The following is a 15,111-nucleotide window of genomic DNA, read 5'->3' as shown; positions in this document are numbered from 1 at the left end:
TATATTTCTGTTTGGATCGATTCTTTTGTTTGGTTGCGTCTATTTTGCTCAACCCCTAATTGTAATAACAAATTGGATCTAAGATGGTGATTTAAGAGTAAAATTTTGAAGTAACCAAAATGAAGTATAAAACACAATTTATGGCCACTCATTGAAAAAACATAAAATTTGGCCATTTTTATTGATTTCAGACGTTTTTACCCTTAATGAGGCGGACCGGGTAGGATCAGGCACGCGGGTTGCATGCCGGGTCGGGTTAGGCACTTATGACACTATTAGTGCCATAAGTGACAATATTTTACTTGATTTTATTTTGGATTTCCGTTGGCACTATTAGTGCCATAAGTGCCAACGGAAATCCAAAATAAAACCAAGTAAAATGGTCATTTTGACACTTAGGGCCATAAGTGCCAATGGAAATCCAAAATAAAATCAAGTAAAATCTTGACACTTATGGCACTAATAGTGCCATAAGTGTTAAGGGAAATCCAAAACAAAATCAAGTAAAATCTTGACACTTATGGCAGTAATAGTGTCATAAGTGCCAAGGGAAATTCAAAATAAAACAAAGTAAAATGATCTTTTTAGCACTTATATGACACTAATAGTTCCATAAGTGCCAACAGAAATTCAAAATAAAACCAAATAAAATGGTCCTCTTGGCACTTATGACACTATTAGTGCCATACGTGTAGTACAAATACAAAAACAACAACAATAGAATCAAGAAATCAGGATGTAAAGAAGATGAAGCACATGAAACAAACAAACAAACAAAAAACCCTAAATGGAATATCTAAACCCTACGGGGAAGTGTTTAAAATCATCATTTTGGCACTTATGGCACTAATAGTGCCATTCGTGCAGAACAAATACAGAAACAACATCAATAGAATCAATAAATCATGATGTGAAGAAGATGAAGCACATGAAACAAACAAACAAACAAAAATCCTAAATGGATAATCTAAACAAACAAATATATCAAATTGCTTCAAAGAAAAAAGAAGTATCTCAAATCAAGAGGTACTCTCGAGAGTTTTTGTTTAATTAGAAAAGGCAAAAAGAAAACAAAATGAAGCTTGTATTATATCGAAAAATCAAAACTCTGTTGATTCCAATCCCATATTTTCTAGTGCGGCTTGTAAAACTCTGCAAGATAACAGAATCTGAGACCTCTGGCATCTGGAATTAAAATCAATTATCCAGATCCACAATTCCTCTACTGTGTGAATTCCGATCGCAACCTAACAGTGATGGTTGCGCCCTTCGCCGCAAATGAATATCCGCCCCAAACTCAGATCGTCGCTGCCTCCCGCCGCCTGTCTGCTGGACAACGTTAAATCCATTCCGCCGAAGATGTCCTATAACCCTTAACGAGTTAAAAGGGTAAGTTAGTCATACCACTTAAAAAATGGCTAAATTTTAGTTTTTTCAATTGAGGGCTAAAAATTGAGTTTGTAAGCTCCATAGGGCCATCCGGCCCTATTGTTTCGTGATTTAATATCAATAAGTTATAAAACTTGTCATCCACAGCTACCATACTTGCAAATCGAATAATTTCAATACAATTTTAATAGTACAAGATCTATATGACAAAATAAGTGCATAACATTGAGCTCCATCACAACATAAATATCTCCTACCATTCACTAAACTATATAGAAGGCAAGGGGCGTCTCCCTCCCTTCGTCCCATCTTTTAATATTCATATTTCCTTTTCTGGACGTCTCACATTTTGGTATTCATTTTTAGTTTTAGTAAAAGTAGATGGAACTTTTGCTCCACTTTAATTATTTTAACATTCACATAAAATGTGAGATCTTTATTTCATTCACAATACACCCAACCATTCTATTAAACCTCGTGCCACTATACTAATTAAAAGCTGGAATGGAGGGAGTATTTGTTTTAATTTTATTTTATATTTTTCCCCCTATACTCATAAAATAGTCATTTTCAATTCTGTTTTCCTCTGCTCGTTGCAAAGAAAACGATACCTCTCCCCTCCCCGCAAATTTCTTTGAAATAAATGAGTAGTATCAAGACGAAACACCACTTGTGTGTGTGAAAGCAAGTGGAAATGTGGAATCCTAATTTGATACATTGAACACGAGAAGCAAGGCAATTACATTACTTTAAAGTTGAATAATTTATAGGAAACACAACCAACCACCCTTAACACAGGATTAACAATACATCTCCATTTCCCTCTTATGCTAACAATAGAAATTTTGAATTATATTTTCTATATAAATGAGGATCAACTCGGAGATTGATCCTTAGAAGCTTGAGACGGCTTGTTCCTGATCCACTAATTTGTGGAGACGATTGATGAGTAAATTGAAGTCGTCGTTGGACTTGAGCAGGCTGAGACGAACGTGACGGTCGTCGCTGTTGAACCTGCTACCTTCCCGCCCGATGATGTTTGCTGCCAGGAGAACACCGCTGCAATCTATGTCTTCTTCTCTTTCACATTTCACCCATGCATAACCTGCCATAATAACCTATATAAATATTCTAACATTTTAAAATTAATATATTCAAGAATTGAGTCAACCTGGAGATGCTCCCCTCACTCTCTCAAAGAAGTTGCAGTACAATGGTGGGATTTCTTGAATGGAGAAACGCTTCGACTTGGAGAAAATCTGCCTCACTTTCCCCCAACGATCGCTCATCTTCTCGAATGCGTAATTGAAGAGATCCTTGCCATCTCCATGAAGAATTGTTTTCATAAGCTGCAGAGCTCTTACCTGAGCCTCTCTCGAGATTCCCATTTCTGCTACCGTTATGTACATCTGCATCTTTGTGTATATTTCCTCATCTTTCACGAAAGCCCATCTGTCGTTTTAGATCAAGAAATCAGTTGTTTTCGTATACTATTTTATCCCATTCGATCTTGCAAGATATCGATCAATTCTTAATGTAATAAGGCAATGAGGTAAAACAGGGGAGATTTGCAACCTTTTTTTTTCTTTTCTTTTTTTGGAGGAAAGAGATTTGCAGCCTTGGTTAGAACTTAGAACTAACAATAGTGATTTTCCAAATTATTGAATGGATTTATTATAGTATGATTTGGTTACTGATTATATGGTGAAATGGGACATGAATCATTGGTTTTTATATACTAAGATATGTGATGAAATGTTAAAAAAGATCGATAAGTTGCTGAATGTTATTTAAGCAATGTGGTAAAAACAGGGGAGGTTGCAGCCTTGATTAGAACTTGCAACATTTATTGCCTATTTTTATATGATTTGTTATTGTGTTTTTGGTTTTGATTTGATGAAAAATTGGGAAAATCAAGTAGGAAGAGAGTGATGAATGGTTACCCGAGTCTGCTTCCAGCGTGACCGGTGAGCTTAGACATGGTAAAGATCATGATATCTTCATCAGAAGGGGAAGGAATTGCTGAAAAATGAGGCCAATAATAGGCATGATCATAAATAGGTCTGGCAGAAGGTCCTTTGCAGACAGGCTCCCTTAGATTCCCATCTGGATTGTTGGGGGAGGTGACGAACTCGATCACGTTCGAATTTGAGTTCCTCATCAGCCAGGCGTCCCCTTGAAACTTGTAGTTGTTGTTCTGGAAGAAATCTGCCTGTTGCTTGTAAAGCTGCAGATGGAAACAAGAGAATGGTGAGGATTTTATAAACGAGGGAATGTTAAGGTTATGATGGGAGACGAACCGGGTAGAAAGGGACGGCTGCAACGACACTTGCAGGGGAGGAGAGGTTGGCGGAGAGGGCGTAGAGGGCTGCATTGAGGAGCTGTGTGGATCCACCACCAAAGATGATGCGTTTGCCATGGGTTAGGGCGTTTCGGGTGAGACGGTGGATGAGTCGGATGTGGGTCTCGAGCTGTTGGGAGATGTAGGTGGAGTCGGGGAAAACGTAGCTCATTCTGTGCCATCCTGCAACAACAACACCACTGCTAGCTGCATGCTGCATCCAAAACGGCTCCAAGAATAGTGGATCACCACTGCATTTTTCACACAAAACACTTTATGATCCAGCTTGGAACTCCTTTTTCTTTTATCCTTCTTTTTTTCTGATATACTTTTAAAAAATAAATATATAAAACAATGTTGTTTTTAATGACGTCAAAAATCTCAATTTTTTAAAATATATGAATAGAAATACGACACGTAAAATTCGGCTATCAATTGGACTTTACGATGCTGAAGATCATTAAGGGGCTAAATTGTGAGCTTCAACAATCTATTCATTGACGTTTGAACTAAAACTTCTCATTATAAATCAGTTTTTTTAGAATAACTCTCATTAAATCAATTAATTATGAAGCTAAGCGAGTGTATTTTCGCAATAAAATCAATTAATTTTGAAAGTGAGACTCTACCTAAAGCTTTGCATGTTACTTCCGAATGAGAGTAATCAAGGCACAACATCAATAACCATGAAATAAAATATTAAAATTCCTCATGCATCAAAATTATGCACCAAGATACGATGCCGTATTATTATTATTATTATTGACGTGAAAAAAATGAAATGGATTTTGACTGAACATCTCCGCCATGTTTCCTTGTAAATTAGCAGTAGCATATTTGGCGGGAGAGGGAGAGAGAGAGAGAGAGAGATTGCCTGTCAGCATTAGCAGCACAGTTGGGTGATAGAAGTGAGCAATCAGAGCCTCCATAGCAAGTGTTGCACTCACAAACAGGCTTCCCATCTTCTTCACTAATCACTCCATCCAAATAAGCTCTTCCATGATTTGAACAATTAATTGATGCAACTTCTTCTGCTTTTGCTGCAGCTTCTTCACTCCAACCAACCTTCACCTTCACCTTCCCCTTCCCCTCAATATATGAATTACTCACAAAATAAATATTAAGAATTGCAGAACTCAGCAACAACAAACTTAACCAACAATAACTGCTTCCCATGGCATCCACCTCAATTTATTTCCTTTTTCTTCTTGAATTCTTTTCTCCCACTCTATATATATTAATTTGTGTTCATTTCTGCTGAAAGGGAACCTGCTGGACTACACAATTTCTAGCCCCACTTATATATTTAACGTTCATAAATGGATCCACTTATAGGAACATAAAAAAAAGATGTATGTTGATGTTGAAATTTAGTATATGACCATATTTTATAGGGTTTTGATGATGTATTTTATATATTTATTTATGTATGTTCTGCACATCATTGACATCACTATATATTACTATGATAGATACAAAAGTTAGCATTCATTATAGCATGTCAGCTTTGATAGTATTTCAAATTTAGTTAGATTGACTGAGTATATTTTGGACTAATTCTAAATGTACGAGTCACGAATAATATTCCGTTTATTTTAATGTTAATTACTAAACATACCATATTCATTCCAATTAATATGCGATAATATTAAAAAGATTAATAGACTAGAGAATATCGTGAAATGGAAAAAGAATTTGGGACACTTGCAAATAAATTGATAGTCTTTGCCATTTTCCTGATCTCTAGAAACTGTTGAAATAAAATAGTATCAAGATGAAACACTAAATGGAATATTGTGCGACGTCTAAAAAAAATAAAATATTGTATGAAAGAAAAGTCCAAACCACAAAATAAGATTAGTATTTCGTGTTGGGGAAGCAAGTGGAATCTTCGACAATATGGAATAACATTAAAGAATCAAAATAAGAATAAAGTCCAATCCGCCTGCGTGTGAATAATTTTTTCAATTTTATATGAATAGTAATTTCGCCTGCATGTGGGTAATTGTTCATCTTTGTATTCATAGAGGTCTCGTCACTTACGTGTGAGTTGCTTATTTAATTATATATCAGATACTTATTGTAATTCTCTAAAAAAATCAAAATAAGAAATTCATTATCACGTGATTTTGACTAATGAATATACCCATTCATACCGACACCGTGCCGTGATGTACATAGTTTTGAAAAATAGATAATCAACATCAATTGATAATTTAACTGACTGTTATTATTAAAAAAAAGTGCCTAACCAAGACTATAAGATAATGCTACATTTAAAATGTTTAGTTTGTGTAGAAAAGTAAAGACCGTAAAATCATCTTGGAAATTATGCACAACTGGCCCATTATTCTTATGGATGGCATAAGTTTGAAAACATGATATCTCTCTTTCTCACCCACACAATCTTTAAGATGGCATAAGTTTGAAAATTTGTATCCCTCCACCCCTCTCTCTCGTACACAATCTTTAGAGTATATATATATGGTTAGGATCATGTGAGAATCATTTTTTTGTGAGAACAGAAAATCATAAATAAATATATAAAATACATGAACAAAAAACATATAAACAATAATGTTCATGGCGAATCATGAACAAATACATAAAATATATGAACAAAAGCACATGAACAACGATGTTCATGACTTAAGTTATAAACACCGTTGTTCATATGACACATGAAGAACGATGTTCATGTCTTATTGTTGAACAACCGTTGGATCTGTCCAAATCAACGGCTGTGATTGGTTCTTTGTTCTCACAAAAAGATGTAGTTCTCACAGGATCCTCCCTCTATATATATAGACCCTAAAATAAGATGAGATATTTTTAGAGATGTCAATTTAATTCGAAATTTGTAAATTAACTTGACTAGATCGACAATCCGAGAAAATTAGAATTGAAAATTGTCGACTCGAATAGTCTGACATCCAATAAAGTTGATCCAAAAATAACCAGAACTCTATAGGACTTACCCGAGAACAATGTGTTTGTCTGATTATATGAAAATTTTCTCGTTATTTGATTTTCAACTTCATTATATTGCTTTTGAAAATTAGTATAATACTTCATCCATCCACGAAAAATAGTCCTAATAAGAGGCGGCGTGAGTTTTAATAAAAATGATTATTGTATTGTGAGTGGAGAAAGAGTCCCACTTAAAAGTAGTGTTTATAATGATAATTAATTGTATTGTGAGTGGGATTAGGGCTCACCATGTGATAGATAGTTTTTAAAAATGGAAAGAGACTAATTTTTGTGGACATCCCAAAATGACAAAAAAATGACTATAAAAAAAAAGAATTCTAAAAATTTGTGAAATGTATTTCGATTCAATATTAAAAAGTTATACTCACCATTTCACTTCTCTGTATTTTTAATCAAATACTTAACATAAAACATTTAGATGTAAAAATTTGAAAATGATAACTAATTAACAAAAATGTGTGCATTTTTATATCTTTAAGAGTTGCAAATTAGTTAGTATTATATAAATCAATGTTGAAATATAATTTATTTATGCGTGTATTTATTTGTTACAAATATAATATTATTAAGAAAAAAAAATATACTCCATCCGTCCCGCGAAGCGTGCTGCGTGACCCACTTTTCTTTTTGGGTTGTCCCACGAAGCTTGATCTGTTTCTAAAAATAGCAAAAAATTTACCCTTTATTCACCTTTTCACTTTTCACCTACCACACTTAACACACAAAATACCAATTTCTTAATTTCCGTGCCAAAAAGAAATGGGTCACGCTTCATGAGAATGAGGGAGTATTAATTAATTTTTTTAATAAATTTTCGAGTTCGACTAATTCAATAAACTAACCCGAAATTTGATCATTTAAGGTTAAAATTAAAAATTTCCAACCTAATTTTTTTTCAATCCTATTAATTTGCACTCTGAATAACTTAACAACTCAATAAAATTGAGCCGAAATTCGATATGTGGCCCAATTGATATCCCTATATATTTTGCCTCATTAGCTAGCCCCCTTATTATAAATCCCAAGTATATAGCAAGCAAAAGGTGGAAAACATGTTATTCCTCTCTCTCTCTCTCTCTCTCTCTCTCTCTCTCAGCATAACATGTTATTCTCTCTATGAAGACCTAATATCACCTCGGACAGGGGTAATTGTGTTCAAATATAGTACTCCCTTCTTTCACCAATTCGTGTCATAGGGGGAGAGATACAAATTTAAAAATATATACATATTATTAATTTGTTGAGTGCAGAAAAAGGCACGACTTAAAAAAAATGATTTATTTATTAAGGAAATAATTACTAAAAATGAATAGGACACGAATTGGTTGACGGTAGGAGTACTAGCTTTTAATAAATTTTAGTTTTGCACATGAATTAAAAATTCTATTGCTAAATACATAAATTTTTAATTATTTTAATATTTTATATAATTATCAATTACTTTCAAATTATTGTGAAGGTGAACGCCTGAAATATCCACATAATTTGAATGACGTAGTTAAATATTTCCGTTACTCCAACTAATTACGATGACATTAATTTGCAACTTCAACTAATCATAATGACATTAATTCATCGAAAATTGACAACCATGTGAAAAATCAAAATAATTGAAAATTTGCATATTTAGATCAAAACTTTCATGTGCGAGTGAAAGTTCATGTATTTATACTATCCCTTTAGGAAATGCTACTAATTAGCTCAGCATGTTATTTATTCCTCTCTCTCTCTCTCTCTCTCTCACACACACACACATGCGTACAAATGAAAAGAGGCTTCTATAAGGACTTGTGAACCTTGGAAGTTGGTTGCTTTTGAACCATACATGTATATATCTTAACTACCAAGATGCAGGAATATGGTCAAGATCTCATATCATAACTTATGAAGGAATCTAAAACACGAAAAAACGTCTAAAAACTTCCAAAATTTCTGCAACTAGAGCTTGCACATCAACAGATCACTTACGGTTGCATATAAGTATGGCATCTCCAACACTATAGTCTAAGCTCGTTTTCATGCCAGCTTCAGACTCCAACGTTTCTTCTCTCGACGAGGGCGCCTGTGGGCGAGCAGCTGCTTCGTCTTCTCTAGAACTCCAAAGAATATAGAACCACCGATGCCTATCCACAGCACTCTAGGCCCAATCCCCTGCAGCACGACAGTTGAGAAATGACGTGTGACCAATCAAACACATAATGCAGATGTCAGAAGGTCACAAACCCTGAGGAAAGCAGAGCTTCCTTCTTCTCGTATAATTGTATCAACGCAGTGAAATATACCATCGTACTGCTTTGCTGATCCCTGCAAGTTTCGTGGAGCAAAGAATCGTAAAATCTTTGTGAATTTACAAGTTTGGATGCTTGTGAACAGCAAGCAAATCGCACCTGTATCATTAATCTGGTTTTCACCACGTCGAGTGGAGTCGTGATTGCCCCAGTGATTGCACCTGTCGAATATATGCAAGTTGAAATAACCCCATATCATTTTATTTTTCTTTTCGTGTAGAGGCTAGTAACACACATCACAACCAAGATAAACCTAGAAGTAGAGGTTCAATGTTTGTAAGATTCGGCTAAAACAGTTTAGAACTGCAGACATCAAGCCAGGGAAATATCTGAGCAGATCCCACCCAACAAACGTGCTTGTATCTTACTTAAGTCGCTCATTACTTACATAAACCTCTCTTAAGCTTGATTGGTCAGTGATGATTGATAGACTACTTCTGAGCATCAGCTACTTGCTAGAATCAAACACGTACACTGAAAATGAGAAGTAGGATAAAAGTTGAAGTATCGTTCATTTACCTGCAAAGGCACCGATGATTGCATTTTCGGGAGCATTAAGATCCCTTCTTGCCTGCAGCAGCATAAGCAATTGTAGAAGCTTTAAAACCAAAAAAATATGGAAAATGCATGATCTTGGAGTAAAGGTAATAAAAAGATCTAAGGAGATGATTTTCGAATTCCACTATTTCAACTTACAGCCAATTTGTACCCGATTTGGAGCTGCTCGTAAATGCAGAACTGAATTGCATCAAAAGGCAGGTCGCGCAATAAAAAGGACCCGTATCCCTGAAGAAAGGCGAGGCAGTTCCAAGGAATGGGACATAAAAAAAGAGGATATTTTAGAAGAAAACAATACTTTTAATAAATCTGTTACTATATAATGTAACACATACCGCAAAAAGACCTCTAAAACCCTCCTTAGCAACTATAAGGCGAACAGCCTCCGGTGTTGAAGCAAATTGACCAGTCTGAATTCTCTGCTTAATAACCTGATGAAGATTTACGTTGTCAGCCAGTAAAATTCAGATATCCCTTTTACACATGAAAAATATGTCCCATCTCGTGTGTGTGTTTATGTACAGACTATATCATATATGTGTCTGTGTGTGGGTGGGTGCGTGCGCGCATAAGTGAACAACATTAGTAAACAAACTTGCCTCGGTAGGAACTCGAACAATAGAAGAGGCAGCTCCTCCAATAGCGCCTGCAGCCTATGGAATATAAATATATCAGCATAATAAGAAGTGACATTTCAATTTCATTTTGCACATAAACTTTCTTCATGAGAACATATTGAATAAGAATAAGTTATGCAGCAGAGGAGGCAGATGACAATAATCTAGAGCATTTTAATACGATTTTGCAAGGAAAGGAGTTGCAAGAGGTACTTTCTCCATCATGCTTTCGAGCTATTATTATACCAGGTGTGCTACGGCAGACAAGTTCTGAGGAAAAACGTCGAGCAACTTCTGCTTCGCAGGTTCATATACACCAATGAATAGTGCTGATGCCCTATTAATGATCGTGGTTCATATACAGTTAGTGAAGGCTTTAATTCATAATCAGTCACCCAAAGTAATAACCCTTTAATACAAAAAACTTTTTAATAGAGCAGCAAAAGAAAAGGAACAATATTACAGAGTAAATCTTGAATGATCAGGTTCTAACTTACGGTATAACACCAGCCAGATTTCCAGCCAATCCCGAGTAGAGGCCTTTCAAAACAATTTCACCTCCACCACGAACTGCCTAAACAGGAACCGTGCACGTGATCCAATAAGCAAGTTAATTGCAAAAATCAAAAGTGCAGAAATTAATACCAAAATGTGAGCATAGATACACATGCTTCCAGTAACATCTTAAAGAATGAAATAGTTTTAGTTTGCTTCAGCAGAAACAATATAACATGTTGACATTTTCAAGGATGAAGCTACACTCTACAATGCAGAAAGAACATTTCATGGTTCTTGAAGCAGGAAGGCAGAGTGAGAACCTAACTCGGAAGAAAATTAGATTGTAGACAACATGGGAGAATGAAATGGAAAGTGAATGCCCATATATGTGAACAAAATATGAACAACTGTTTAATAAAATATACGGTTGTAACTAATCTGAATAAAACAACCTGCTTGCAATCGTGTTTTTATCGTATCAATTGGATACAAAACAGTTTCCACCACAGAACCAGCAGCAGCTCCTGCCACAGCACTCTCTGCACAGTCCCAAAAATAAAATATTCAAACTTCAGAAAATATTAGAGCATAAATGTTTCTACCTCCACAAACGGATTAAATCTCACATACAGATAAATAATCCAAAAAATTAATTCATCTCAAATAGGCACAATGCATCTAATCCGGAGATGACAAAATAACTAAACAAACATTTTTAACTTCAAAATTGATGGCACAAATTCAACCATGAAAAAAAATCAACCACATACCACATAGCATGCCAAAAAAGTCGAATGCTTTGTTCTGTGTGCTGGCAGCTGCAACATTCGTATATTCGGCAGAACTTAAAGCATTTCCTGCAAATTTTAGTTCGTTCAAACCAAAATCAATATTCTAAAGAATCTCCGGCAAAAAAAAAAAGGGAATTAACCTTACAAAAAATTATATATCAATTTAGCTAAAATTGGTCCAAAAAGAACATCAGAATAATGTGGTTTAATGGCAAAATCTTTGGAAACACTAAATACTCATCTCCAAAATGAATTTTACAAGCGATTATACTGCACTACGTAATGGATAATCTGCATCGTTCAATTAGGTTTGCAATTATTCCCTCAATTAAATCGAAAAATTGAAAATTTAACTCAAAATATACTTCGGTTGAATTGCATTACCTAGTGATTCAGTCTTCACATTCCTCGACATTTCTTTAGCTGCATTAAAATACCCCCAAAAAGTCAGATATATGAAGATATAAAGGATTCAAGCGATAGCTTTGAATGATTAGAACTGGAAAAGAATAGATGAAGGATGTAAATAGTTCCTTGTAGTTGTAGATTTCTTCTCGCAAAGAGAGAAAAAGTTGAAAACTAAACTACGTTTTCATTAAAATTAAATTAAATTAAATTAAATTTCGCCCTATTAATTTCACGATGATCGAATGTTAATAATGTTAATGTAATTATATTTCATAATGAATTCAGTAAACGGAGTACTATTTTAAGACATTTCAACTTTTAAAAAGAAAAATCAATTGTGCGAAAACTGCAATATTTGTTCCAAAAAAATTTTCGAAAATAAAATGTCGTTTGTTCATTAAGGGATCCCCATCCCATCAACTATTTAATAGGGCTAAGATGCAAAAACAATCCAATAAGTATTATTTTTTGATCTAAACGTTAGCAGTGTTTTTGGACCTTAATCCTATTTTATTATCTTAGGAACGGATTTTGCACCTAATCCTATTTAATAAGCTTACGAATGAATTTTTGAATGCCTCAATTTTACACTTTGAGGTAGGCCCCTGGCATCAATCTTATGAAGGTAGAAACTATACAAATTTACATTTTAGTCATAGAGAATTTGTGAAATAATCAAAATTCACGAAGACAACTGATTTTTCATAATCTACTAGAACGATCTCCAGTGCGATGCACAACGAGTATCGAAATTAAACGACATCAATTACTCAATAAATTTTTGAATTTGAAAACGTAAATTTTCAGCTTTGTATAAAGTGTAATGACAATTATAGTTATTAGATAATTAATAATCATTTGATAATGAAAATTAGCATTATATTTTATTATAATTATAAAGTATGATGCATCATATTAAATAAATAATTCAAAAATTTTTTAAAAAATAATTTGAAATTATATTTTTTAATATATATACTAATTTCATCTACAAAGTTAAATTAACATTAATACAAAAAATTATTTTAAAAAAAGAGTTATAAAATGAACCAATATATATTCCTTCACCTCTATTACATTTAAACTATTATAGTTAAAAAAATATATGTAAACACAAACACATGATATTTACTTATTTTTATCTAAAAATACAAAAAAAAAATTAATTAATATAATAGAAAAAAGTGAACATGTCATTAAAGGAAAAATTAGCACTCATTAAAGTAGAGAGGAAAGAACAAAATACTAATATTTTAAAACTTTAAATTATCATAACTTATTCATTCTAAATTAATTTTTTTTTATCAAAAGATGAAAGATAAGAGATAAATTTTGTAGTAAAGAGAGAGAGAGAGAGAGAGAGAGAGAGAGAGAAAATATAATAACAACAATTATTAAATTACAATAAAACAATTTCGATATAATATTAATAACAATAATAATAGTGCAAAAAAAGGAATAGATAAAAATATAAAAGAATAGAGAAAAAGAAATAGGAGAGAGAAAAATAATTACCATATTTTTAATTACAATAACTTATTTGTTTCAAATTAATATTTTATGATTTTTATGCTAAATTAAAGATCTTGTAATTATCTTTAATTTAAGATACATATAGAATATATTTCCATATATCAATTTTTTTTATAAAGAAAATCACTAAAGTATGAAAGAGAGAGTAGAAGAGAGAGAAATTGTATGAAAAAAAGGCTTATTAGCATGTAAATACACGAACTTTTTGTATTTTCTGAAATTTAACATGACTTTTTATTTTTAGCCCACAAATACACGAACTTAGCATTTTTTCTGATTTTTGACATCGACAAGAAAAAAACTCTATTTATTGTTGAGGTGGAGACCGAAATACATGACGTGGATTGCGAAATATGCACTTGAATAGAGTAATTTGATTCATTATTTTGATTAGAGAGTGAATGACATTCGACAAGAAAAATTTCTAATTTACTATTAACGTGAAGGCGGTATACCATGTCATTCACTCTCTAATCAAAATAATGAATCAAATTACTCTATTCAAGTGCATATTTCGCAATCCACGTCATGTATTTCGGTCTCCACCTCAACAATAAATAGAGTTTTTTTCATGTCGATGTCAAAAATCAGTAAAAATGTTAAGTTCGTGTATTTGTGGGCTAAAAATAAAAGTCATGTTAAATTTCAGAAAATATAAAATGTTCGTGTATTTAGAGGCTAATAACCCTGAAAAAAATAGTGAAAAAAAACGTGTGATAGAGAGACGAGAGAGAAAATGTGAAAAAATGCATAGTGGAAGGAAAGAGAAAAATTGACAGGGAACAAAAACTGGTGTTTCATATATATATATATATATATATATATAGAGAGAGAGAGAGAGAGAGAGAGAGATTAAAAGATTTATTTTTTATTCTGCAAATAATTCTATTATCATTGTGAAATTGAAAGTTGTATTGCTCTCAAACATCTCTGTCAACTAGAGCTGGCAAAAATTGACCCGGCCCGCCCGTGTTTTGGGCTGGTTGGCCTGTACAAAATGTAGGCCCGAAAATTCGGGCCTAAAAAGCCCGCCCAATGAGGCCGCCGGGCTAATCGGGTCCGGGGCTAAAAAGCCCGTGGTTTTCGGGCTAAAAAGTCCGCCCGATTAATTTTAATATTTTATTTTTATTAATTACTACTCCCTCCGTCTCATAAAAACATGAACAAAGAGAAATGCACGGATTTTAAGAAATGTTAGTTGAGAGTTAAAGTAAGTGGAAAATGGGTCCCACTTTAAAAGGCGTTGTGAGAGTAATGAATTAATTAAGGAAAAGTAGTGGTGGGTCATGATGTACTAAAATGGAAAGTTCATGTTTTTGTGAGACACCCCCAAATGGAAAAATGTTCATGTTTTTGTGAGACGGATGGAGTATTATTCTATTTTTACTTAAGTTTTTATTTAAAAGTGGAAGAGTTTCAATATATATATAGGTGTATTACCCATTTTAGTTGGAAGAGAAAGAAAATTATCTTCTCTTTTCAATATCTCTTACTATTTTACTAACTTCTCTTTTCAATATCTCTTATTTTAATTAATATTTAGAGTAGTTGTACCATTCCAAAGAAAAAGAAAAACTTAAAATATATGTATATGTTAGAATTGTTGGGACCAATTGTTAGGAAACATAAAATGAAAATAGTAAAATAATGCAAATTGTTGGGAATAATTTCTAGTTATACAAAAGAAATGTTGTAAT

At 33.3% G+C, this 15,111-nt stretch overlaps 2 protein-coding genes across 3 annotated transcripts; both read right to left on the bottom strand.

Moving 5' to 3' along the window:
- Positions 1–2,084: 2,084 nt before the first annotated feature.
- LOC131010969 (tryptophan aminotransferase-related protein 4-like) lies at positions 2,085–5,159 on the bottom strand. Its single transcript, XM_057938687.1, has 5 exons — positions 4,605–5,159; positions 3,690–3,981; positions 3,333–3,616; positions 2,561–2,841; positions 2,085–2,494 (listed from the first exon to the last, which is right to left on the bottom strand). The coding sequence occupies exons 1-5, from the start codon at positions 4,904–4,906 to the stop codon at positions 2,283–2,285; spliced, it is 1,371 nt and encodes a 456-aa protein (XP_057794670.1). The 5' UTR covers positions 4,907–5,159; the 3' UTR covers positions 2,085–2,282.
- Positions 5,160–8,480: 3,321 nt separating this feature from the next.
- Positions 8,481–12,119, bottom strand: LOC131010967 (S-adenosylmethionine carrier 1, chloroplastic/mitochondrial-like). 2 transcript variants are annotated; one of them, XM_057938686.1, is made up of 13 exons: positions 12,008–12,119; positions 11,858–11,896; positions 11,453–11,539; positions 11,135–11,221; positions 10,682–10,754; positions 10,431–10,521; positions 10,167–10,220; positions 9,903–9,998; positions 9,706–9,795; positions 9,529–9,580; positions 9,109–9,170; positions 8,945–9,025; positions 8,481–8,872 (listed from the first exon to the last, which is right to left on the bottom strand). In XM_057938686.1, exons 2-13 carry the CDS (start codon positions 11,886–11,888, stop codon positions 8,738–8,740), a joined length of 939 nt encoding a protein of 312 aa, XP_057794669.1. In that variant the 5' UTR covers positions 11,889–11,896; positions 12,008–12,119; the 3' UTR covers positions 8,481–8,737. The 2 variants fall into 2 exon arrangements, with proteins under 2 accessions (XP_057794669.1, XP_057794668.1); XM_057938685.1 differs by lacking the exon at positions 12,008–12,119 and having other exon boundaries at positions 11,858–12,001.
- Positions 12,120–15,111: the final 2,992 nt, after the last annotated feature.

This window comes from Salvia miltiorrhiza, chromosome 2 (assembly GCF_028751815.1).
Source record: "Salvia miltiorrhiza cultivar Shanhuang (shh) chromosome 2, IMPLAD_Smil_shh, whole genome shotgun sequence".
Classification (NCBI taxonomy): Eukaryota; Viridiplantae; Streptophyta; class Magnoliopsida; order Lamiales; family Lamiaceae; genus Salvia; species Salvia miltiorrhiza.
This window is presented reverse-complemented; position numbering and strand designations above follow the sequence as displayed.